General features: G+C 47.4%; 1 protein-coding gene across 1 annotated transcript in view; it reads right to left on the bottom strand.

Moving 5' to 3' along the window:
- The window catches only part of NFE2L3 (NFE2 like bZIP transcription factor 3), a 31,132-nt gene extending 6,125 nt beyond the window's left edge, over nucleotides 1-25,007 (bottom strand). The window contains exons 1-2 of the mRNA XM_078441273.2: nucleotides 24,130-25,007; nucleotides 61-237 (exon numbers count right to left, since the gene is read on the bottom strand). Of these exons, the coding sequence (XP_078297399.2) occupies nucleotides 61-237; nucleotides 24,130-24,705 (753 nt within the window). The 5' untranslated portion in view covers nucleotides 24,706-25,007. The remainder of the gene's footprint in view (nucleotides 1-60; nucleotides 238-24,129) is intronic.
- Nucleotides 25,008-26,734: the final 1,727 nt, after the last annotated feature.

Below are 26,734 nucleotides of genomic sequence, written 5' to 3'. Positions count from 1 at the left end.
GTCAAAGCCATAAAATATACCTTCTAGCCAAAACAGGCTTGGATATTCTGATATGCTTACCTCATTTCTAGATTCAGTGGTCTTTTCTGCCTCCCAGTCAGGTTTATCTGCTGCTTCGCGTGCATCCTCATTCTTATGCTGTAGTTTTTTCTCTTGGGCTGATACTCTTTGCTCATTTTCCTCGTTCTGGGAGCTGTGACCCACTTCTTGATGTCTCTCTCCTAGTACCTCATTCTCCTATAAAAATAGCCAAAAATGTGCTAAGCAGAAATGTGTATTTCATCAAATAAGTCGAACCTTTAAAACTGCGTAACACTGCTCAGTGATCATTAAAAAAAACAGGTCAAAAGGTAAGACTAGCGTTACATTATTTCAGTATCAAAGAAATAACTTTTTTTAAGTTTATTTATTTTGAGAGGGGGAGGAGGGGCAGCGACGGGGACGCCCAAGCTGACTCCACGCTCAGCAGACAGCCTGATACACGGCTCGAATCCACCAACCGTGAGATCATGACCTGAGCTGAAATCAGGAGTGGGACTCTTAACTGACTGGGCCACCTAGGTGCCCCACAACAAATGTTCTTTCTTTTAAAACCAGGAAAACGTTAACAGACGTTAACAAAGCTCAGACTAACATCTCCATAGATATTTTTATGTTAATTCAATGAGACATCGGCATCGTTCATTACATCTCTCCTGCCCTAATACAGCAGGCACTACTTACACCTTTCTATAGAACTTGCAGAGATTAAATTTAAAAAAAATTTTTTAGATCATGACCTGAGCTGAAACCAACCAAGCCACCCAAGTGCCCCTCCAAAGAGATTTTCAAATATGCTTGCTTATATGAGTCCTACTACTTTTCAATTTAATTGGGAGACATAAGAGTCGACCATTAACATACACTGTATATACTGATACTTTTAATTGTATTAAAGGCTTACAATTCTCCCCCCAACATAAGATCAAAGCTTCTCAAACGCTTTCAAAGGATCTATTTTTTTTTTTATTTATTTTTACTTCTGTTTGAGAAAGAGTGTGACTAAGGGCGCAGCAGAGAGAGAGGGAGAATCTCAAGCAGGTTCTGTGCTATCATCGCAGAGCCTGATGTGGGGCTCGAACGCACGAAACTGAGATCGTGACCCGAGGCGAAATCAAGAGTGGAACCCTTAACCGACTGAAGCCACCCAGGTGCCCCCGTTTTTAAAGTGTATTTATTTTGAGGGAGAGGGAGAGCGAGAGCATGCTCGCATGCGAGAAGGGGAGGGACAGAGAGGAGAGGATCCCAAGCAGGCTTCTGGCTCTCAGCAGCCTGACAATTCGCAGCCACCCAGCTGCCCCATCAAAGGATCTATTTGTAATTTTTCTCTTTCAGCAGGGATAGTGCACTGGGCTAACTCCAGGACATCAGCACCACACCCATACTCTTAATGCAGAGAAATGCTCATTTTAAAAAACAAGCAAATAAAAACACACGAAGGTCAAAGGAATGTAAAATCTACAGATGCCAGAAGCAAGGAAAGAAATCAAGACGAGCAGAAAGAAGAAGCACGCGTGCTAGTGGCCCACTTGGTTTACTGGTTTCTCTGTTCGCTGGACTGAACTCTGACCTTCTCAGCTTCCCTCCTGACCCGGGGTCGGTCTTGTTCCTGTCTCAGTCGGTCTCCCTCTGCACGACCCCACTCTTGTGCTCAAGGACACTGCTTCTGCTACTCTGTCCTCTTCTGTGTCAATTATTTCCTGTCTTTTGGATTATTCCCACCAGCCTACGAATCTACACCACCTCTCATCTTTAAAAATCCCTCCCTTGGTGTCCCATGTTACTCTCTAGATCCCATCCCATTCTTCTGGTCCCTTTTAGAGCACAATCCTCCGAAGAGTCCTCTGGTCTCCATGCATTTTCTCTTGGACCTACTCCTGTGGGAATTTTGAAACACCTCACCAGGGTCTCCCCAAGTCAGACAGTTCTCCGCACTCACCTTACCGGACCCCGTCAACATTTCCCTTAAATACTCCCTCCTTCTGGAAACAGGTTCTTCACCTGGCATCCGAGTACCTTCTCTATCATCTTACCTCACCAGCTACCTCTCTCTGGCTGAAGCTTCATGTTCACCACCTCTAAACAAGGCAGTACCCCCAAGGCTCAGTCTCAGGCACCAGACACCATCCCATCTCCCAGCTCGTGTTTGCTGTTCCTTCTGCTTGTAGGGCTCTCCCTCTGCTCACTCCTCCACTCCCCACCCCGTGGCTCTGAAGTTCAGGTCTCTAGTCAAAATCACCATGTTACTATTATTTAAAACAAATAAATAAAAAGGCACCTCTCCTCTCCCATCAATATCTATTTCCCTTGCTTCATAATTTTTTTTTTCATAGCATTTAGCACCAGCCACATAGTAGACCCTTAGTAGATACTTGTGGAATAGACGAATTCCTAGACACAACATCCGAAGACTCTGGTAGGGACCCGCTTCCAACTGGTGAGCTGCTATTGTCTTGCTCTTTCCTGCAATTATGTGCTGATTCCTACCTAAATTTGGGGAAGGAAGAAAAAGGTGATGGGTCATCATTCTTTTAATGGCTCTCCTGCCAAAGCAAGGTTTCTTTTCCTTTCCTTTCCTTTCTTTTCTTAAGGTTTGTTTATTTATTTTGAGGGAGAGTTAAGCCTGAAGATAAACAAATTCAAAATTCTGGGTTCCTGAGGCAGCTTACTTTGTTTACAAATTTGCTGTTTGGGCTTAGGAGCTTCTAAATTCTAAATTGCATGACCTGTTTTAGAGCCATGAAGCGAGGTCCTTTTCATTAATCTGTAGTATGTGAGTTAATACAACATGTATAGATACATGTGGACTTGGAAACAGAGGAATATGTTAAGTCTAAAGTTATACAAACAAAACAGAGGGAACAGGTAGCTAATACAGGCCTGGGTGAAGCCGATAAAGAAACCAACCAGACTTTAGTCTGGAAAGGCTTTTGGGGTGGGGTGGGGTGGGGGGGTGGGAGTACTTAAGAGCCGTAATGGCCTGCCTAAAAACTCCGGAAGAGAAAAACTGAAGGTAGAGAAGTTCTGTATGACCACTGTTCACGTTACAAGAAGCAGAAAAAAATCCTTTAATAATGAATAACTCATTAAATGAGTTAAACAGAAGAATCAGAGTCCATTTGAATATAAACAAGTAAATGAGGGAAAAAGGAAATCTCTTACAGTAGAATGCAATTAAAATCAAGGGATGCTAAAACTAGGGAGTAAAAGTTTGACAAGAAACAAGGTAAATAGTCTCAAGTATCACTTCACAGATAACTTAATTACAAAGAGAAAAATAACACAACAGGAGACACATGGCCAGCACCACCTAAGCCTAATGGTAGATTCCAGCATCACAAAATGGAAATAAACTGACATCATGCACCTTCTGATACGATATGGAGAAGTATAAATGACCACTTCTGTGATATTCCTGCCAAAAACTCATAATCTCAACATAGTCACGAGGAAATATCAAATAAAAATTGGGGCCATTTTACAAAATAACTGTCTGATGCGCTTCCAAAATCTAGAGTTTAAGAAATCCAAGACAGGAACTTTTCCAGATGGAAGGTGCCTAAGAGACTTGGCAACTGAATACAATGTGTGACCCTGGGTTAGATGCTGATCCAGGAGGAAAAAGTATTATATAGGACATTTCTGTGATCATAGATAAAATGTGAATATGGACAGATTAGACAACGGTCTTAGATTTAGGTTCATTTCGTAATTTTGATAATTTTGATAAATATACACTTTAAGTATTTGGGTACTGAGGGACAAAACAGCTTCAACTCACTCTTAAATGTCTCACGACCAAAAGAATTCTGTAGAGATAGCTAGCAATAATTATAAAACAGGGAAGTCATGGGGCAAAATGCAAACAACAGGTAAACCCGAGTAAAGGATATATGCTATTCTTGTGACTTTTTTTAAAGTTTGAGATTCTACCTCACTAAAGAGTGACCCTAAAAATCCATACATGGCAGAGTCACTTTGGTCAATGCAACAGCAAAGGGTTGACCCAGAAGTATTCTTCCATTAAATTTTCTGCTAGTCTGTTATTTTCTTCCTGAAGTGTACAATAGCTGTATCAATTGCTTTATTATTTTCCCCTCATCCTTTCCACTGTTTAGACTCATATTTTCATCTTCTTGCCTAATTGCTTTGGGTATGCTTCCGGTATGCTTAATAATAACGGTGACCCTTGATTCCAGAAAAGCACTCAGTGCGTCTCCTCTGGATACTCTTTACTAACTACGGCACTATTTCATTTGCCGCCAGATGTAGGTTTCCACACACGAAGCGATTCTGCAACACAGCAGGGCATCCTCCCATTTTAACTCAATTCTGATGCTACCTAACCGAGGAGAGCGCCAGATGCCACAGGTTGAGCGCTTGCTCTCACAAGCCTGCCCATGCCCCTTCCTTTGGATGTCCAGTGCCAGTCCAGGTTGTCACCTGTGTGTGCTTCGGAACCACCCACGACCCCCTCCTCGGGACTGATTAATTCGCTGGAGTGGCTCACAGATCTCAGGAAAAAAAAATTGTACTTACGAGGTTCCCATTTCATTATAAAAGAATACAACTCAGGAACTACCAGGGGCACCAGGGGCGAGGTATGCGGGAAGGGGCAAGGAGGTTCCACCCCCAGGGCGTGCCACTCTTCCACATCCTCACCAACTTGGAAGGTCTCTGAACGTCACACCTCGGGGCTTCTCTTAATGGTGGCTTCACTTGGCAGGCACGACTGATTAAATCATTGACCGCTGGTCACAACTGAGCTGCCAGATGGCAGCTTCCCCAGAGGTCTGAGAGGTAAGGGGGGTGGTGGCCTTGGCACCCCACCCCTGGGGACTTTACAAAGGCCACCTCATTGACATAAATCGAGAGTGGTTGCAAGGGGCTTGTTGTAAATAACAAGACTTTCCTTTTACCTTTACGGCTCTAGAACTATTTTACTCTAGAACTATTTTAAGAACTGAGGGCCAAAGACCAAATATTATAGCAAAAGATGCTCCCACTGCTCTTAACTTTTAGGAAACCAAGAGTTTGGGGAGCCCTGGGCTAGAAAGGGAGATGAGGATCAAATACACATTTGAACCAGACCATCATACCTGACGTTCTCATCCTGCTCATGACTTTAATAGGAATGCCTTTTTTTTTTAAAAGTAGGCTTCATGGCCAGCATGGATCCCGACGCGGGGCTTGAACTCACAACCCTGAGATCAAGACGTGAGCTGAGATCACGAGTCAGACACTTAACCAACTGAGCCACCCAGGCACCTCTAATGGGAATACTTTTAATGATTCACCACCAGCAAGGATAACACATGGACTTTTATTCGAGATTCGGCGATCAGTTTTTAGTCATTCGTTCAATCAATACATACTAGATGCTGGGGGATGCAAGAGTGAAAAATTCAGACTGCCCCTTCAGAGTTCACATTCAAAGGCAGGGAGCCGAAAATACAAGTGAACTAACAAAATAACTGCAAACGACGGCAAGTGAAAGAGGAAAGAGGAGACCCCCTTTAGTGTGTGGCCAGGGAAGGGCTCTCAGGGGAGGTGGTATTTGAGCCGAGATCTAAAGAGACAGAAAGAGGAATACATCAAAGGCAACGGCAGCGGGTAATATCCCAAGAGCGCGCTCACGTGCCTGTTACCATAACGTGTTTCATTAGCTTCTAAATGATGGATATTCACTTGTTTCCAACATTTCCTCCTAACAAACAATATTAAAACGTCCTCATCCATACTTCTTTGCAGACGTGTGCAAGCGCAACAAATTCCTGGAACCTCTGCTAGGTCAATGGAGATGCACATTTTTTATTTGACGGATTCTACCCAACTGCCCTTCAGAAATGTTTGTGGTAATTCAAATCCCTGCCAACAATGGATAAAAGTGCCAACTTGATAGATGAAAACTGGTATCTCATTGTAATTTTACTTGGTCTTATCGAGTGAGGTTGAGAGCCTTTGTATTTCCTTTTCTGCGAACTGTTTATGGCCTTTGCTCATTTTGCCATCAGGGTGTTGGTCTTTTTCCTATTGATCATTAATGGCATAGGGTTGTTTTTACTCCCCCTCCTCCCATCCAGTCTCTGCAGAAGTGCAAGAGCAGAAGTGGGGACACAGACCAGTGGGGAGGCTACTACAATAATTTAAGGGACAGTAGATGACAATATGGAAGAAGGTGGTGGTAAGAAAGAGAAAATCCATGCTATATTGTAGAGAGAGAATATGCAGGGCTTGTTGATGGACTGGAAATGGGAGATCAAGAAAAGAGAAGAATTAAGAATGACCCCTAGGGGCGCTTGGGCGGCTCAGTCAGCCGGTTAAGCGTCTGACTTCCGCTCAGGTCATGATCTCAAGGTTTGTAAGTTGGAGCATCGCATCAGGCTCACTGCAGGGCTCGCTGTGAAACCGCTTCAGATCCCTTTCTCTCTGTGCCTCCCCTGCTCATGTGCACTCTCTCACTCTCAGAAATAAAAACATTAAAAAAAAAAAATGACTCCTAGATTTCTGGCTTGAATAACTTGGTGGGCAGTTATGGAGAGAACAGCGGAAAGACAGTGAGTGAGTTGTTTAATTTGGACATGTTAAATTTGAGACGGGAAAAGTCAGGCAGAAACGCCTTATTACACTGGTGAGATGAGAATCCGGAATTTACAGCAAAGGTGTGAACTGGAGGTATAAACTGGGAACACCTCAACAATGGCAGCAGCGACAAAACCCTACGGGAACCAGCAAGATTCCAGCAAGAGAGGACAAAGCAAGGGGAAGGGGCTCGGCACTGGGTCCTGAGGAACTGCAACATCCCGTGGTCAGGCAGAGGAGCCGGCAAAGACGCTGAGGAGGACAGAAAGCGAGATGCAGGGCAGCCAAAGGAGATCAATGCCTCAGAATCCGAGAGCGTTTCAAGAAGAATGGAGTGGTTGATGGTGTTGAGTGCTCCTTAGGGGTTGCACATGGTAAAGACAGAAAAGTAGTAGTAATTTTAGCAATAAGGAAGTTGGCGGCGGCCTGAAAACAATCAACTTAGGGGGTGCCTGGGTGGCTCAGTCGGTTAAGCATCGGACTCTTAATTTTGGCTCAGGTCATGATCTCACGGTTCGTGAGTTCAAGCCCTGAGTCGGGCTCTGTGTTGACAGCACAGAGCCTGCTTGAGATTCTCTCTCTCTCCCTCCCTCTCTCTCTCTCAATAAATAAACTTTAAAAAAAAAAAATCAATTTAGGGTCAAAGCCAGTGATACCGTATAGAAGAATAAATGGGAACTGACAAATTAGAAACAGCATCCAGACAATTCTTCAGGAATGTTGGCTATGAAGTGAGTGGAGAAATGGACAGAGCAGTGTTTTGTTCGGTTTTAGAGACGACAGAAACCACAGTACCTTTGTAAGGGAATGGTTCAGGAGACAGAGTAACGGTAAAGCAAGGTCCCACAGAAGGCAACAGAGGACAAATTGCAAAGTACAAGTGGTGCGGCTGATTCAGAAAGAGGTGAAATTAGAGCTTTTATTTCAAGATCAGGAGGAAGTAGATGGAAGAACGTATTTGAGGATTTAGTGGTGGGAAGGTCTATCCTTATTTCTGAAGGTATTTTTTAAAAAGTAGAAATGGATATTGAGGATTGAAGGGATTTAAAGGTGAACCGATTTTTGACAAAGCAGGAAAGAATATCCAATGGAAAAAGACAGTCTCTTCAGCAAGTGGTGCTGGGAAAACTGGACAGCGACATGCAGAAGAATGAACCTGGACCCCTTTCTTACACCATACACAAAAATAAACTCAAAATGGATGAAAGTTCTCAATGTAAGACAGGAAGCCATCAAAATCCTCGAGGAGAAAGCAGGCAAAAACCTCTTTGATCTTGGCCACAGCAACTTCTTACTCAACACGTCTCCGGAGGCAAGGGAAACCAAAGCAAAAATGAACTACTGGGACCTCATCAAAATAAAAAGTTTCTGCACAGTGAAGGAAACAATCAGCAAAACTAAAAGGCAACCGACAGAATGGGAGAAGATATTTGCAAATGACCTATCAGATAAAGGGTTAGTATCCAAAATCTATAAAGAACTCATCAAACTCAACACCCAAAAAACAAATAATCCAGTGAAGAAATGGGCAAAAGACATGAACAGACACCTCTCCAAAGAAGACATCCAGACGGCCAACCGACAAATGAAAAAATGCTCAATGTCACTCACCATCAGGGAAATACAAATCAAAACCACAATGAGATACCACCTCACACCTGTCAGAATGGCTAACATTAACAATTCAGGCAACAACAGATGTTAGTGAGGACGTGGAGAAAGAGGATCTCTTTTGCACTGCTGGTGGGAATGCAAGCTGGCACAGCCACTCTGGGAAACAGTATGGAGGCTGCTCAAAACATTAAAAATAGAACTACCTTATGACCCAGCAATTGCACTACTAGGTATTTATCCAAGGGATACAGGGATGCTGTTTCAAAGGGGCACATGCACCCCCATGTTTATAGCAGCACTATCAACAATAGCCAAAGTATAGAAAGAGCCCAAATGCCCATCGATGGATGAATGGATAAAGAAGATGTGGTGTGTGTGTGTGTGTGTGTATACACACACACACACACACACACACACACAATGGAGTATTACTCAGCAATCAAAAAGAATGATATCTTGCCATTTGCAACTATGTGGATGGAACTGGAGGGTATTATGCTAAGTGAAATTAGTCGGAAAAAGACCAGTATCATATGACTTCACTCATGAGGACTTTAAGCGACAAAACAGATGAACAGAAGGGAAGGGAAACAAAAATAATATAAAAACAGGGAGGGGGACAAAACAGAAGAGACTCTTAAAGATGGAGAACAAACTGAGGGTTACTGGAGGGGGTGTGGGAGGGGGGATGGGCTAAATGGGTAAGGGGCACTGAGGAATCTACTCCTGAAACCATTGTTGCACTAGATGCTAACTTGGATGTAAGTTTAAAAATAAATAATTAATAAAAAAATAAAATAAAATGAAATAAAAGGATTTAAAAATTATGCCCAGAAATTATTGGACACTCTTTCCTCCAAGAGGTAAAGCTTAATTCCCCTCAGCTTGTGTGGGGGCTGGACCTAGTGAATTGCTTCGAACAAGCAAGGTGGAAGGGATGATTATGGCACTGGCTTCTTCCTTGCTCTCTATCACTTGCTCTGGTGAAAGCCATCACGCGAGCTGGAAGATCAAGCTCTCTATGGCGAGGAACTGAGGCTTCTCGCCACAGCCATGACTGATCCATCTCGGAAGGGTATTCTACAGCTTCAGTCAAGCCTTCACATAAATACAACCCAACTAACACCTCGATTAAGGCTTCATGAGACCCTGAATGCGAACCAGCCAGCCAAGGGGCCCCAGAATTTCTAACCCATAGACACCATGGGATAATAAATATTTGTTGTGTTAAGCCATTAAACTTGGGACAATTTGTTAATGCAACAATGGATAAGTAACATAAACATTTAAAAAATGCTTTTTGCATCCACATTTCTTGTATCTCTTGCTAATATTTTACTTAATACTCTGCATGAACATGCGTAAGAGTAATTCTTAGATTTCTTTGAAGTATTTTTTTAGGTCTTGGTATCACTGTTGTTTGTGCTGGTTCTGAAAAAAGAGATTTGGGAAGCTTTATGTAATAGAATTCCCTATTGGAAAGTTTGAAAGAATTCTTGAAATCTACCCACACCAGTTAATATTTTTTAACTTTTTTTAAACTTTATTTATTTTGAGAGGGAGAGAGAGAGGAAGAAAGAGAATCCCAAGTAGGGGTGCACCCCTGTATTTTTTAACTTTTTAAATAAATCGTGCCAATGATGTTTTCGACTTCTTTCATGGGGTATGCCAAACAACCCTCCCAAAAGGGCTGATTTACATCATCATCGGTGGTATTTGAACATATCCACTTTCTTAATGCTTTGCTCATTAAAAGGTGGCTGAGTCGGTTAAGCGTCAGATTCTTGATTTCAGCTCAGGTCATGATCTCGTGGTTCATGAGAGGGAGCCCCACGTCGGGCTCTGAACTCACGGCACAGAGCCTGCCTGGGATTCTCTCTTCCTCTCTCTCTTTCTCTCTCTCTCTCCTCCTCCCCTGCTCGCATTCTTGCTTTCTCTCTCTCCCAAAATAAATAAACGTTAAAAACATATTTTGCTAATTAAAAGGTCAAAAACGCAGCTCCTTAGCAGCAATGATCTTGGGGCTCTCAATGTACCCACGAAGCAGGTGGTGACGCAAAGACAGTGGAGGCGGGGCTCTAGATTCAAATTGGGGGCGGAATCTATGTGTGAGAGGATTTGCAAATACTCCTAAGGATGGAGGCGTTTGGAGCTAGCCAGGGGAGCCAAGGGAGGAAAGTCAAGGTCAGAGCAGGAATTTGAGCTGTGCTGCCTGCAGGTACTGTCTCTCCTCCTCTCTGGCCACATCGAGGGAGGCGGGAGAGGCAGGCGGTGAGACGTGGAGGGCTTGCTTCACTTCAGTGCTGAGTACCACCTAGTCTCTGGAGAGGGCCCTTTCCAGTTCTGCCTCTCCGAGGGTCTATCCGTAAGTGGCCAGACAATTTAGCACCCAAACCAATCCATTTTTGAAAGGGTAGGAGGGTGCTATTAACAAGCTGGACAACAGGCACAAAGACTGTCCCAAATGGTCACCCTCTCTGTGAGGATGACAGAGGACGACAGAGGAGACTGCTAACTATCAAGAATCTTGATGGCAAATAGGATTCCAAAGACCCAGGGAAGAGACACACTTGAACCCGCACAGCCTCGGGCACTCAGTATTTTCTTAGCTGTTCCTTCACTTACACATTCAAGTGCCAGCTGCTGCGAGCTATTAGAAAGTGAACAGAAACGTGCTATGAGAAGTGACGAATGAGAAGAATCTTCCCCGGGTCAGTGTGTAACCCAGTTGTGTAACCCAGGCTGACCAGGGAGAGTATAAAGGCCTGGCCAACTGTGACGAGCCGTGTCAGCCCGGAAGCTGCTAGTTTCCTGAGGCTGCACCAAGCTTGACTTCTGCCCCGTCGCTTTCTTGTCCCCCTTCCCTAGTTGTAGCGCCCACAGTCACTCCCTTGTAATCACCCTGCACACTAAACTTGGGTCTCAGAGTCCCCTCCCCAGAGAACCCAATTTGTGACAGCACAGTTAGCAATTTTCTCTTGGCAGGAAGAAAGGGGAGGCCAGATCTCTAGACAGGGAGGGGTAGAGGATGTGATATGACATTTCTATTTAGAAAGTAAAAAACGCCTATGGCACTTGAAATATAATTTGCACAGCCTGCAAGGCACCTCAAAAGCCCAAAGGAGGGCTCAGATCCAAAAATGGCCGAGTAAAAAGGCTCATCCTACTCCTATCAGCTGTGTGACCTTGGGCCACTATGACCCTCAGTTTCCTTGTCTGTGAAGTGGAAGGATATTTTCTAACACAAATTTTAAGGGATTCGTTGAGAAAAAGCACTTTGTACATTAAGATGTTATACTAATTACGACTCCTTTCTACCGCTTTTTCATTCTCAAGAGTTGCAATTACTAACTGCTGGCAACTCCATCAGAATGTCAAGAGAAAGCCATACCTGACCCTGGTACCAGTAATTATCATCTTGGCTCTCTTCTCTTCCTGTTTTTCTCAACTCAGTGACATGGGGCTGAGACACAGAGCATATGTGTTTTACGAGTACTGTTGTATACACTGGAGATTTATGGTCCATGCTCTTAATTTAAAGAGTGGGTAAGTCAAACCCATCATTAAGTTACTTTTTATTTGTGTGTAGGTGATTTTTACTCTTGTGGGGCTGGGACTCAATTAAGGAAAAAAAAAAAAAGTCTCCACACTTGCCATAGGAAGCCACCGTAATCTTGTGAGCTGGAGCACTTCAACACTTCTACAAGTCCAATGACTTGGACTGAACCGGCACCTGCTAGAAACGTTCTCTCCACCACAGTCCTCTGCTAGGAGGGGACTTGTCTCTTCCTCCCTATGGATCCACAACCTTATGACTTTGGGCCCCTAAGCTAAAACTCAAGTCTTTCTGTCTCTAAAACGCCATGGCTTCTGGGCTTTCTCTTATGACACTTATCTTATTCTATCTAAAAATTATAATTCTTTGGGTCTTTTCTTTCCTGATGGGCTGTAAACTTACAACACCTGTCCTCCAGCTGTAATTCACCTGTGCCACCAATGTTTCTTTTTTTTTTAATGTTTATTTTTGAGAGAGAGAGAGACACTGTGTGCGAACGGGGGAGGGGCAGAGAGAGAGGGAGACACAGAATCTAAAGCAGGCTCCAGGCTCTGAGCTGTCTGCACAGAGCCGGATGTGGGGCTCAAACCCACTAACTGCGAGATCATGACCATGGCCAAAGTCGGACGCTTAACCGACTGAGCAACACAGACGCGCCACCCCGCCCCCGCCAACAATGTTAAGGTGCAGAGTCTTGCAAATTTTCTGAGGCAGTGGAGGTAATGGGAAGGGGAAGAGAGGAGCAAAGCTGGGCTTTTCTCTTCTTGCTAAATCCCTGAAGTTCCTGATAACTGGCACCATGATTTCCAAGCCTGTACTTATTATAATGTATTGGGACCTCAATACTGTGATGCAGAGCTTGACCCTGAAAAAAGTCTTTGTGAACAGTCCCAGCTGGCTTAGCTGGGCCTTTCATTTATGCTTCTGGGGGAGGAACGACTGAGACCTGCTTTGACCTTTAGGGCTGGATGGACCTTCAAAGACAAAGAACAGTGTGCTGCCTACGAGAAGGATGACATCAGAGGGAGAGGGGTGAAGGCCAAAGAATTCTGAGGCCTGTCTCTATGCTGGAGGCAAGCTGGAGTCATCAGGTCTAGAGAGAAACGAGGAGCCAGATAAAGAGAGGCTGTGTTCTATTTGGCCTGGGTGGTTTTTAATAGCAGTTTATAATAATTATAGTTCACATTTATTGAGCACTCGCTGTGGGCCAGGCACCACATATGTGATCTCATTTAAGTTGCTCAGAGGTAGGTACTCTTGTTATCTCCTGTTACAGAGGAGGAAGCTGAGGCCCAGAGAGGTTAAGCAACTTGCCTGAAGTCACACAGCTTTTAAGTGACAGAACCAGGATTTGGCTGCAGGCATTTGTCCTTCATGGCCGGATCTTAGCCACTGCACGAGTTCTTGTTTGTCCCTCCAGATCTGTGTGTGCCCACAGAAGCTGTCCCCTGCTAACTCTGGGCAGGCTGGCTTCCAGCTGGGTTCAACAGTGGGATGGCAGAAGCAGGAAGTCTGGACAGCGAACAAAGGAAAGGCCAGAGCACTTCTCCGCTTTGATCGTTGATGACGGCCCCCTCCTCATTCAGCTTCGGAAACTTTCAACCCTTCCCCTTTGGAAGTCTCTGGGTCCTCTAACATCCCCATCTGTTCCCATAAGAAATCATTCATTAAGTCCCTTCCTCTGAGCCACCTAGGGTAGATTGTGCTTCCTGCCAGAGCCCCGGCCGCAACACCACTGCCCACGCTGGCGTCCACTTGCTTCGCTCCGCGCCACGCAGATGAGAGCAGCAGCCGTGGGGAGGGCTGACTCCAGACCAGGAAGCGATGTTCTGTCTGTCTATCACCTTCCCGTGCAAATACGGCCGGCTGGCTACAATGCGAGGTGTGGGAGGTGTGGATCTCGTCTGGTTCGTGAGTCCAACAAACCAACTGTGGAAAAACTACTCGTGAGACGTTTGGGGGAGCCTGAATACCGACTGGAAATTTGGTGATTATTGAAGAATTACAGTTGATTTTTTTAGGTGTGCTAATGGTGATGCACCGGTGATGTTTAGAAGGATCCTTATATTTTAGGGATATATGCGGAAATATTTACAGAAGGTTTTCTGAGTCAGCGAAGGTAGTGGGAAAGAGTCAGACAGGAACAAAGATGGGCTGTTTCTCTTCTCTTGAGAAGTCTCTGCAGGGAACTGGCCGGGGAATCATAAGAAATGAAGTCTGGGGGTAGGGTGGGGGCTGTAATAGACAAAACAAGACCGGCCATGAACTGTAACTGTTAAAGCCAGATAACAGAGACAGGAAGTCCCATTACCCTGGGTCCTGGTAGCCATTCTCTCTCCACGTGTAATATATGCTTGAAATTTTCCCATAATAACACAAGATAGAAGCTAAACTCATTTCTGAAGCCCCTGGACATGGCAGGGAGGCAGCTAAGCAGCTGGCAGGAATGCTCCCCAAGGCTGAAACGAAGTTATTTGATGTGACTGCCCACTAGAAGTCAGGTGTAAAAATAACAGTGTTTCTAAATAGGAGCCTCCACACTTATGACACAGGGTATGAGCTCCAGCACACAGGCTCTGATTTTAAAAGGAGCTGTTTCCCATACAAGCAGCCCCTCTGTGCAGGCTGAGGGGCTGGGGGGAGTGGTGAGGTAGGCAGTAGGAATTCATTTAGAGGCGCCTGGGTACTCAGTCGGCTGAGCGTCTGACTCCTGATTTTGGCTCAGGTCATGATCTCACGTGGTTTGTGGGTTTGAGCCCTGCATCGGGCTCTGTGCTGGCGGAGCGGAGCCTGCTTGGGATTCTTTCTTTTCTTTTTTCTTTTCTTTTCTTTTCTTTCTTTCTCTTTCTCTCTCTCTCTTTCTCTCTCTCTCTCTCTCTCTCTCTCTCTCTCTCTCTCTCCCTCTGCCTCCCCCACCCCCCTCAATAAATAAACAAACATTAGAAAAAAAATTCATTTACGATTCATTGATTTAATGAATAAATAAATGATTACCCCAGCAGGCAAGACAGGCCAAGTGGGCCTCAAAATGCATAATGTGTTTGTATTTCTTTACTGTTGAAAATTTCAAACACATAAAATAAGCAGAAAACAGAACATAGTAATGTACCCTTCATCCATTTCAGCCACTATCAGCACTGTCATTCTTCTCTCATCAGTATCTCCATCCCTCCATGCAAAACTATTCTAGCACAGTATTTAGGTAGGATTTACATAGGCAGGAATGCATAAACCTTAGCTGTACAATTTCGATAAATGGAGGCACCCACTTAACTCACATCTTAACTGCAACACAGAACGTTTTCACCTGCCCAGAAAGTTCTCTCCTGTTCTGGTATTTCTACCTTGGCTTTGTCTGCTTTAGAACTTAAGCACAAGCTTTCAACGGCATTCATGCATGAGCTATATTTGACCCTTGAACAACACAGCCTTCAACTGCGCACGTCCACTGATACGTGGAGTTTTTAACAGCATTGTACCGTAAACAGTTTTTTTTTCTCTTCCCCATGATTTTCTTAACATTTTGCTCCAGCTTCTTTTACTGTAAGAATACAGAATGTCATGAACATAACTTACAGAATATGTCGTCAACTCTTCATGTTATCAGTAGCCCATCAGCAGTTCAGTTTGGGGGGAGTCAAAAGTTACACATGGCATTTCGCCTGTGTGTGGCATCAGAACCCTGAACCTGATTGCTCAAGGGTCAACTGTAGTTCTGCATTCATTATTAGTTTTTTGCCAAGCTAGTCCCCCACCCTTCATCAAGGAACTAGAGAGATCTGGCTTCAGCTTTAAAACACCAGGCACGTCTTCCATTTGGGGGTGGGGGGGGGCGGAGGGGGGATATTGGGAGGCCATGGGAAAGAAACCTAAGAATCATCGGGAGGTCCCATAAACTGGACATTCCCAGGCCCCACTTGAGAAGCTCTAATTCAGCCCATCAGGGGTGGGCCCCCAAATCTACATTTTAACAAGCAACTTAGTAAATGATGCAGTCACTGGATGACCCTGGGAGAAACTCCACTCTAAAGAAAGTCTAAGAGGGGAGCCTGGGTGGCTCAGTCAGTTAAGCATCCGACTTCGGCTCAGGTCATGATCTTGCGGTCTGTGAGTTCGAGCCCCGCGTCAGGCTCTGTGCTGACCGCTCAGAGCCTGGAGCCTGTTTCAGATTCTGTGTCTCCCTCTCTCTGACCCTCCCCCGTTCATACTGTCTCTCCCTGTCTCAAAAATAAATAAATGTTAAAAAAAAATAAAAAAATTTAAAAAATAAAGAAAGGCTAAGAAAAGTGTGCCGGGTTGGCTTAGTTGGTAGAGCACGTGACTCTTAATCTCAGGGTTGTGAGTCCAAGCCTCACATGGAGCGTGGAGCCTACCTGAAAACAAACAAAAGTTATTCCTTTATTTATTTATTTTAAAATGTTTATATATTTATTTTTGAGAGAGAGAGAGAGAGAGAGAGAGAGAGAGAGGGGCAGAGAGAAAAGGGGAGAGAGAATCCCAAGCAGGCTTCACGCTGTCAGCACAGAGCCCAGTGCAGGGCTTGATCTCACGAACCATGAGATCCTGACCTGAGCCTAAACCAAGAGTCAGACGCTTAACCAACTGAGCCACCCAGACACACTCAAAAGTTCTTCCTTTGGATGAGCCTTCACGTTCAGGGTCTGGCTCCTCCACAATTTCCAGGCCTCCCTTACATAACAGCTCTTCAAATATCTGAGTTGCCTATCATGTTCCTCCCTCAGTCTGATCTTCTCAGCATGGCACATCCCCAATCCATTCAGCCATTTCCAGCAAAGCAGGTCCCAGCATGTCCTAGCAGTCTGATACTTTCCTCCAGAGGACAGGGGTTTCCTGGAGATCGGACCCCCAGCTCAGGGGCGATAAGAGCAAATCTTCTGCTAGACATCTATTAGCACACCAGGAACTATACTAGCCTTTTAACATACAGTGTTCTTTAACCATCATAAGAACTCTCCCCAAAAGACATTAATATTCCCCTTCTACAATCTGGGAACTAAGGCTCACAGAGGTTGCCCAGGAAGAGCCAGAGCTGGAACGGTGTGATGGTTAGTTTCAGGTGTCAAAGTGGCTATACTCTTGTACTCAGTTATGCAATTATACACTAACCGAGGTGGTGCTGTCAGGATATTTTGTACTTGTGGTTACAGCTACAGTCAACCAAGTGACTTTAAGTAAAAGATTACCTTGCTAATGAGTGAGACTCATCCAACCAGCTGAAGGACCTTAAGAGCAAACCTGAGGTTTCACTGAGGCAGAAGACATTCTGCCTCGAGCCTGCAGCATCAGTGCCTGCCCCGAGTGTCCAGCTACCCCAGAGTTGGGACTTGCCAGCCTCCACAACTGCATCAGCCAATTGAAACAAATCTCTAAAACAGATATATAGGGGCACCTGGGCAGCTCAGTCGGTTAAGCGTCTGACTCTTGATTTCAGCTCAGGTCGTAATCTCACGGCTCATGGGTTCGAGTCCCGCATGGGGCTCTGTGCTGACAGTGCGGAGCCTGCTTGGGATTCTCTCTTTCTCTCTGCCCCTCCCCTCCTCAAAATAAATCAATGAACATAAAAAAAAAAAAAAAAAAACTAGATGTATACACATGTATACATGTATTTATCATACTGGTTCTGTTCTCCGAAGAACCCTGATGCCAATGGGAAGCCAGTTCTATCCAACCTCAAAAGGCCATGCCTTGCCTCTACGTCACTGTCCATACTCTGCCAACCACTATCTGCAACTCAACCCAAACCAACCCAGGTGTGTGTCTGAGCCTCAGCCAGCTTCTGCTGCCCAGAGGTGTACTGGAATATTAACACAGATCCTTAACAACTAGATTTTGAGAATAAGCTACTCATATCAAAAAAACTGCCGTAGATGGGGGAAGCGTGTTTCCCCCAAGTTTGAAGTTTTGTAGTGTGTGGGAGGTATGGTTTACTCGGTGCTTAACAGTGGTGATTTGTTCTATTCCGGGCAAGGTCACTAACTTGCTATATCACTTTAGGCAATCCTAAATTTCACCACCTGATTAATGATCATGCCAACCTGAAAGTCGGCTTTCCATGGCCCCCATCCACTCAAACTGGCATTAAATGGTCAGACGGCCTATCAGGATTTCAGATCTGACCTACTTTCCAGTCGGGGCACTATCTAGCCTTGAATGACCCAAGACCCGTTCAAGCTCATGGCATTCTGGAAGTTCTGGCAAGGCAACGTGACGGATGGGTGAGGAGTGCTCAGCAGAGGTGGGCTGCACCGGCCTCTGCCCTTGACCCTGGCCTTGGTGCTACTTGCAGGTTCAAGTGAAGACTCAGTTTCCAAGCTCAAGACACTGCAGTCCCAAGGAGAGGATGCCAAGGCCCACCTATGAAACATTACACAGTGCAGCCGGGCTCAAAGGAAAGAACAGGAAATGCTTATCGCAGAGGTGATGATAGTTGAGAGGAGTCTGAGAATTTAGCAGTAAAAGACTTGGAAGGGATGAAAGGACACATTCTGGGCCAAGGTGACAGAGTGAGGTGCAGGAGAGCACGGGGCGGTCTGGGGAAAAGGAAGGGAGAAAGTTTTAGGTGGAAAGTAGGCCACAGGTAGAACCTAAGTGGGAGATGAGCTCAGCTTGGGCAGCTGGGGAGTTGGGTCACACTAGCCTAATGGGGTGCCTCAAATGACAAAAGATTGAATTGGTAGGTAGGTCATGAGCTGGTGGACGCTCCCCAGATGAAAGTGAAGAGATGACCGTGAGCTTTGGAAACCTGTGCCGGGCAAGAGAAGGAATAAGGAATAAATCGGGGCAGGGGCGTCACAGCCCCAGCTGAATTAACAGCAGTAGCAGATGTGACTGAGGGCTTACCGTGTACCAACCCTAATTTGTATGATCTCATTTAACCCTCACAACTCCCTAAAGCACTCCTACCATCCCACTTTATGGATAAGGGAACCAAGGCACAGAGAGGTTAAAAAGTGTGCCCCAGATCACACAACCTGTCAGCAGTGAGCCGAGATCTACAGCTACCCCTGCCTCGGGTCTGACTCCAGCGTCAAGTAAACTTGACCACTGGCCCAGCCTGCCTCGGGAGTCCCAGCCCGGGCCCTGCGCTCTGATTTCTGAGCTGAGAAGCAGGGAAACGATACAAGGGACACTGCAGAGGGTGATATTTCTATAAACCGCATATTGAGGTGAAAAACTGACTGGAAGAAGTCTGAAGTAAGGTTCCTTGGGGTTGGCTGCACATGAAGCCAGCAAAAAACACCCCAGGTTTGCTCATGGGCTTACACCAAGTCCTGCAGCAAATGATCGTACACATAGACCAGCTGCTTCCAGACACTGTTGCGGCCTACTTGCTCAACAAGCTGAACGCCCCAAGAGTTGCCAGGAAAAGGGAGATGGTGACTGCGTAATGGATTGAACCGTGTCCCTCAAAATTCCCGTGTTGAAGTCATAACCCTCAGTATCTAAGAGTGTGCCTTTGTTTGGAAATGGGGTCAATGCAGATGCAATCAGTTGAGTCGGGTGGGCCCCGATCCTGTGTCCTTACAAAAGGGGAAGTTTGGCTACAGGTGTGCACACAGGGAGAGTGTCTTGTGAAGATGAAGGCAGAGATTGGGGCGACACAGTAGAAACCAAGAGTCACCAAATATGGTCAGCAAACCACCAGAAGTTAGCAGAGAGGCCTGGAACAGACTCTCCCTCTCAGCCTCATAATGAACCAGGCCTTGACCTCCAACTATTCACCTCCAGAACTGGGAGACAAATTTCCGCTGTGCAGGCCACCCAGTTGGTGGCACTTTGTTAGAGCCGCCCTGGGACACTGATACAGTGACCCTATGCCATCTTCTCCTGTGTAAGACCATAGGTGAATGTTCACTGCGTCCTTAAGCAAAGAGCCTCCTCTGAAACTTGGTTACACTGCGATGTATGAAGGTATAAGACTATTTTTGTATCATGGGCGTGAGTTAAAAACAAGCAAGTGTTTGAGATTTCATCTATCTCCAACTGCCCAGGCACCAGTGACTGATTAACTTTGCTTTTGAAATGAAAAACCAATTTTACTGTAACAATTAAGGAGCTTCTTTCTCTTCCTTTACGCTTAGATTCTTCCTGTGACCCAAAGAAACCCAGTCTAACCCACGAGGTCCTGCTGGACCCCTCACCCAGCACAGGGTCCCTCTCCTGGGGGCTTGAAACCATTATTGAGATGACCACAAGCCTCTCAGCTTCAAAGGGGAGACAGCTCTCTGAAATGCTGACGGCTGGCTATAGGCCAACATATGCTCACACATTCAATTCTGCAAAAACTGTTCAATTCTTTGTTTAACCTGTGCGTTACTTTGAAAACACGTGCATCATCGGTCATGAGTGAATGGCTGTGGTTATGAAGGGAAGCAGGTCTACCCTGGGGAATTCCGGGTTCTGTTTTCAGATGATGATTGGCCCCGCTAAGAAGTGAAACCAAAGCAGTATTTCTTCTGATACTTGGAAAATCCCCCTACTCCGAAACAGTTTTGCATATGTACAAAAATTATGGAAAATTATACCGTTAAGACCAGAATCTCCTACAGCTCAAATAAGCCACTGAAATTATCTATTTAAAGACAAACGAAACTGGGCACCTGGGTAGCTCAGTTGGTTAAGCATCCAACTCTTGATTTTGGCTCAAGTCACGATCTAACAGTTCGTGAGTTCAAGCCCCACATCGGGCTCTATGCACTGACTGAGGGAAGCCTGCTTGGTATTCTTTTTCCCTGTCTCTCTCAAAAATAAATAAATTTTAAAAAACAATAAAAACAAACAAAACAAACCTACGCTGTTCCTGTAGGACAAAACACTCTCTCTTGTCGAAGTTAACAGTAGCCACCTTGCAAGAGCAGGGGAGGGGCAGAGAGAGGACAGAGGATCTAAAGCGGGTTCCACGCTGACAGCAGTGAGCCCAATGTGGGGCTCGATCTCATGGACCAGAAATCATGACCCGAGCCAAAGTTGGACGCTCAACCAACTGAGCCAACCAGGCACCCCCACACTTCTAAGCCAACTACACGGAATGAACTGATTCTCACAATCCTGTGTGGTGGGCACCTTTATCACTCCCATTGCGCAGGTGAGGAAAATGAAGCACAGGCAGGCAAGGAAACTGGCCCAAGGTCACAGAGCTGTAAGTGGTAGAGGGCTGGGATTCAAAACCAGGCAGTTTGGCTGCAAGACACCACACCCAACCCCCTAACAAGCAAACAACCAGCTCAGACTTACAAACAGGACAAAAGGAAACAAAGTGAGTGGGGACTGGTTAAGTAGCGTGGGTTGAGAACCGAGGCAGAAAGAAGAGAACAGCAATTATATTCCAAGCACGGGGCTGGCACTTCACACATGCTGTTCCCATTTAATTCGCACAAACCTTGAAGTCAGTGTTACTCTCCCACTTGAGAGGTGAAACACTAAGGCTTGGAATGATTAAAGGAACCTGTATGAGGGCACATTAGTAAGTGATATCCCTAAACCCAGGTTTGCAGATTGCAAAAACCCGCGCTGTTTTCCCAGCCCATTTTCTGCAGAGTCATGGTTTCAAATTGTAACCTCAGTATTACGGATTATTGCTTTTAAAAGCCAACCCGGGAGGCGCCTGGGTGGCTCAGTCGGTTGGGCGTCCGACTTCGGCTCAGGTCATAATCTCACGGTCTGTGAGTTCGAGCCCCGCGTCGGGCTCTGTGCTGACAGCTCAGGGCCTGGAGCCTGTTTCAGATTCTGTGTCTCCCTCTCTCTGACCCTCCCCCGTTCATGCTCTGTCTCTGTCTCAAAAATAAATAAACGTTAAAAAAAAAAATTAAAAAAAAAAAAAAAAAAAAGCCAACCCGGGGCTGCCCGGGTGGCTCAGCTAGTTAAGCATTGACTCTTGATTGCAGTTCAGGTCACGATCTCGAGGTGCATGGGATAGAGCCCTGCACTGGGCTCTGCGCGGACAGTGAGGAGCCTGCTTGGGATTCTCTCTCTCCCTCTCTCTTTCTGCCCTCCCGGGCTTGCGCTCTCTCTCAAAATAAATAAATAAACATTGGGGGAAAAAAAAAAAAGTCAATCCAGCACTGGAGAGTGGTGGTGCTGAGGTCAGGAGTGGGAGTCATCACCCCCATCCCAGCTGCATGCTGGTTCAGAGAACCTGGGTACAGACACAAGTGCTTAATTAAAGTGCTAGCTTGGGGGGTGCCCAAGTGGCTCAGTCGGTTAAGCATCCGACTTCGGCTGAGGTCATGATCTTGCGGTCCGTGAGTTTGAGCCCCGCCTCAGGCTCTGTGCTGACAGCTCAGAGCCCGGAGCCTGTTTCAGATTCTGTGTCTCCCTCTCTCTTTGACCCTCCCCCGTTCAAGCTCTCCCCCTCTCTCTGTCCCCAAAATAAACGTTAAAAAAAAATGTTTAAAAAAAAATAAAGTGCTAGCCTGGGAGTCAGGAAGCTCAGGTTCTAGTTGCACCTCTAGCACCAATTAACTGCGTGGCTTTACCTAACATCGCTGGTCCTCTATTTTCTTTTAGTACAAATTGTTTAGAAGGATGCCCGGCCTGCCTACCTCACAAGATTGCTTTAAAAAAAAAAAAAAAAGGTATTGCCAAACACATACAAACTTACAACCAAACTTCCTTATATTTTCTTTGTTTTTGCGAATCAAGGTGAATTGGCTGTGAAAATGTAGGGTGTTCAGCACCTGATCATCACCAGGATGCATATCACCGGGGCACCCCAGCAGCTGCCGCGGTCCAGCCGTGCTAGCTGAGGAAGGCAACACCAGGAGAACGGCCCCGTAGGAACTTCATTCTCCCCGCTAGGAAAGCTGGGCTCAAGGCCTCCATGCAGGTGCGGCCAAGCCTTGGCCCCCAGAGCTTCCCCGAATGCAGGTTTGCAGAGACTAAATAAGGTAATGCTGGGAAGGGGAGGGAACAGCTTCACCTCTCCCCAGGTCCGGGTTTGCTTTGCAAGGCGGGTGACATTAAGCTGGGGGGGGGGGGGGGAGGGTGCCATCTGCTACAGCATGGAGCATTGGGTTTCTCTCCCCACCCCCACTCCCCTGCTGCAGAATCCGGGAAAGGTTGCAGTGCCCCAGGCACCACCCCTTAGGAGGCAGAAGATTCAGTTGAAGGCCGAGACTGGATGAGTGGGAAGAGCCTTCCACTTTTTGTTTTCGACAGGAGCCCACCCAGACTCGCACTAACCCCCATCCCATTAGTTCCGGCCTCAGGAAGAGGAAGGGATCGGATCTGCATAACAGTGAATCACAAGCACTTCAGCACAATGACCCCTCCAGGAGAGGGTGGAGAAGCTCGTCTGGCAACTGCCTACACAAACGGGGCAATTCTGAAGAGCAGCAAACAAACCTGTCTACCCCAGTTCCCATTGTGCATGAGATTGCGCTCCACAAAAACAACGTCCAAGGAACACCTGTTGATCGATACCAAACGTTAACACTCAGACTTGGGCCAAGAGACAATTAAAAAGGTCACTGTGAAGGAACTTTGGGCAAGATGGTTTTGTGAAAATTGGAATTAAGTGTCCTTAGACTCCAGCAGCTAGTGGGAGCACCACATAGATACTTCCATCAGTCCATCTCGGCGAGCTCTGTTTCAAAAGGAAGTTAACCCAAGGGATTTGAACCCGTAAGCCAAAGGGCACTTAAGTCACTAGGTGACCGTCAGGGCACATGCTTGCTTTATGCTAATTAAAAGTTACACAGGTTCCAGGAGGGAGGAGGGTTTCTAGGAGCCAGGGATGGTTAGGTCAGCGGACCGTCCACCAACTGGCCTCAGACTCAACACTGACCATGGCTCTTTAATCCAGGCAAGCAGCAAAACGAACTGCAACTGGGTTAAAATCCGGGAAGGGGCCATCACGTTAGGCGGGAGAGTGAGTTCTTAAAGAGAAACGTGTCCTCCTGGTGGCCAAGGCCACTTTTGGATTCCCCGGTTCGGACACATGTTCCGGAAAAACACATCTCAGTGTGCACGACGTACTGAACAAAAACCGTAGGCGAGAAAATCACCAGTTACCCTTCCCTCCACTGCCCCGAACTAGCCTTGACAGCCATCAAACACAGGAAAAAGGTACCCCCTACGGACAAACGGATGATTTCACCCACTTCTTTCTCAAACACCCAAAAGCCACAGCGACAGCACTAACAGCTTTTGTTTGGATTCACAAAAAAAGGGAGGCGAGAGTGATCCCGAAACTGCAACCACCCAGGGACTGAGGGTGGAAGAAGGGCGGGTGTGCTCCCTCCCGGGTCCGTCACAACACTCCAGGGCTCCTGGCCAGCTCCCCCAGCACCGTGCTCGAGTCCCAGCTCTCCGGTTACCTGGCTCGCTGCGGCGTCCAGCACTTGAGCCGTCGGTTCTGCAGGTGCCTTCTCCTCTTCCCCAGCGTCCAAGGGGCTACTCGCAGCCGCTCGGGGGTCCCCGCCATCCCCCGGCGCAGCCTGGCTACTGTCGTCCACGCTGGCGCCGACTCCCCCGGCGGAGGAGGCGGCGGCGGCGGCGGCGCCGAGCAGTCCGTGGGCTCCGTCGGCGTCCCCTGCCGCCACGCTGTGCACCAGCCACGCATCCACTCGGGTGCGGGGGATGAAGGGGACCCCCAGCGCGCGCACCTCCCGGAGCAGCCGGCCTGCGGACTCCGCCGCGGGGTCCGGCTCGCGGCCTTTGGGGTGAAACTGGTCCGCGCGCCCCCACACTCCCGAGGCCGGGAAGGGGCTGAGTGCATAGGCAGAGCTCGTCGGGCCGCTGGCTAGCAGCAGCTCATCCCAGAGCCGGGTGGGCGGCGGGAGCAGCAGGTAGAGGTCCAGGTCAAGGTCCAGGTGGAGCCCCGCCAAGCTCAGCAGGATGGTGAGGTGCAGGAGGCCGCCGCCGTCCGACCACCACGGCTTCAGGTACTTCATCTCCCGCCGCCCGCCCCGGGACGCCCCTGCTGGCGCCCGCGGGTCCCTGCGCTGCTGCGGCCGCCGCTTTGGCACGTGCGGGCCCGGCGCTCTGCGGGCACCTGCCCGGAAGAGACCGAGAAGCGAAACAATGGACCCGGGCGCGCAGGGGCCGTCGCGGGCTCCGGGACCGGTCACAAAGACGCTCCCTCGGCAGCCGGCGCTGTGCCAGGGGCTCAGGAGAGGCGGAAGAGGAGCCACCTGCCCGGAGAGCCAACCCGCCCGCCTTCCCCGCAGCCCAGCGCTGAGAGCAGGCCCCGCCCCTCCAGCTAGGCTCCGCCCCGGGCCGCGGGCGCTGCCGCCGGGGACACGCCCACGACCGCCCCCAGGCTCGCGCCCGTGGGAGGGGCCCGCATGGGGCGGGGCTCCCCAGCTCAAAGGTTCTTTATTCGGGGGGAACGCAAAGCTTTCTGGGAGCAGAGGTTGTTCTGGGCACCAGGTGGCCCCAGCCCAGTGCCCGGGGGCCTGGCTGCTGTAGCTGAAGGCGCGGGGTGGGGGTAGGGGGTGAGGGTTAGAGGTGGGTGCGAAGGGACAGGATATGTAAACTAGGGGAAAGCAGACACCCTGGGCAGCATGCAAAGGGCTTCCGCCCACCTGAGAACACTGGGCTGGCGCAGTGGGTTTGGGAGTATGACCTTTGACTTCGTATCCTGGCCCCACCATCAGCCAGTAGTGTGACCTTGACTAAATTGCTTAACTTGTCTGTACCTCAGTTCTCTTACCTGTAAAATGGGGATAATAGTACCTGTCCAATAGGGATGTGGTGAAGTCAGATGAAATACTCTTTGTAAAGCCCGGAGTTTGACATATAGATTCCACAGCTGCCATTGAGATCAAGCAGCACCCCACCCAGACCCTTGTTCTTCCCCACCCCCCACCTCACCCCTCCAGGCCCTGTGCTCCAGCCTCTACAACTCCTCACTGTTTCCTGAGCAAGCCCTGCACACTGCTAGACCTTCCCACGTGGTCCCCTTTGTTCCTTAAGTGAGGGTTAAGAGCACCAGCCCTAGAATTACCCTGTATGAGTTCAAATCCTCCCCTCCACCGCTTACTAGCCTGGCTTGGACAAATTTCTCCCTCTGTCTGTGGCTCAGTTTCCTCCCTGTAAAGTGGTTTTAATAATAGCACTTCCCCAGCAGAGTTGTGAACCCTAAATGAGATGCATGCAGACCACTAACCACAGCACTTGGCATAGAAAGTGTTCTGTGTTACTCATTATTTATGTCACCCGTTCTCCGAGGCTTACCCCAAAAATACATCCTCTGAATTTTCACCATTTGGAATTAATCTCTCCATCCCCCCCCCCCCCACCATATTCTCCCACAGTGCAACACTTGGCCCATTCCACTTTGTATTATAGTGGAGGATGCGTCTCATTTGCCCATTGTAAATTATTGAGGATAAAAAAAACAAAAAAACAAAAACAAAGAAACCCTGTTTGGCTCACTTCTGTGCCCCCATGGTACTCAGTACGGGGCCTTGCAAAAGTAGCTTTTACTAACCCTCACTCCCTTCCTTGGAGCAGGGAGAGAATAGAAGGGGATGACCAACTGAGGTTTGGCAATTGTGTGAGGAGCTGAGCAAGAAAGACTTGTTTTTAAAAGCCCCTTTCTCAACATAGTTCTCTCCTCTGGGCCCAGTGTGAAAAGTTCACACTAGATTTCATTTTCCCCACTGAGAACCAGGAGGGCAGAAGCAGACTTCTTAAAGTTGCCTCTGCTTTAAGCCTTGAAGGATGGGTTAAGGGGTGACAAAGAGGCAAGAAGAGGGATGATTGCCAGCCTAGTGAGGTTTGGGACAGAAGCCTTGTTCACAGCACTTAGTGCCTGGGCTGGGGATTCAGGCTCTGGGCTCAGTGAATGTCCACCGAATTCCGGTTTTTACAAGGACCTACTAAATTGCCTGATGCTGTTGCCGAAGACCGAAGGACATGAAATGGGTACTTTTGCTTGGTGAGTTTATGATTTCATTAGGGAGATTAGATATAGAT

This window comes from Panthera onca, chromosome A2 (genome assembly GCF_046562875.1).
Source record: "Panthera onca isolate mPanOnc1 chromosome A2, mPanOnc1 haplotype 2, whole genome shotgun sequence".
NCBI classification, from domain to species: domain Eukaryota; kingdom Metazoa; phylum Chordata; class Mammalia; order Carnivora; family Felidae; genus Panthera; species Panthera onca.
The sequence above is the reverse complement of the archived record's forward strand: the minus strand, read 5'-3'. Positions and strand labels throughout refer to the sequence as shown.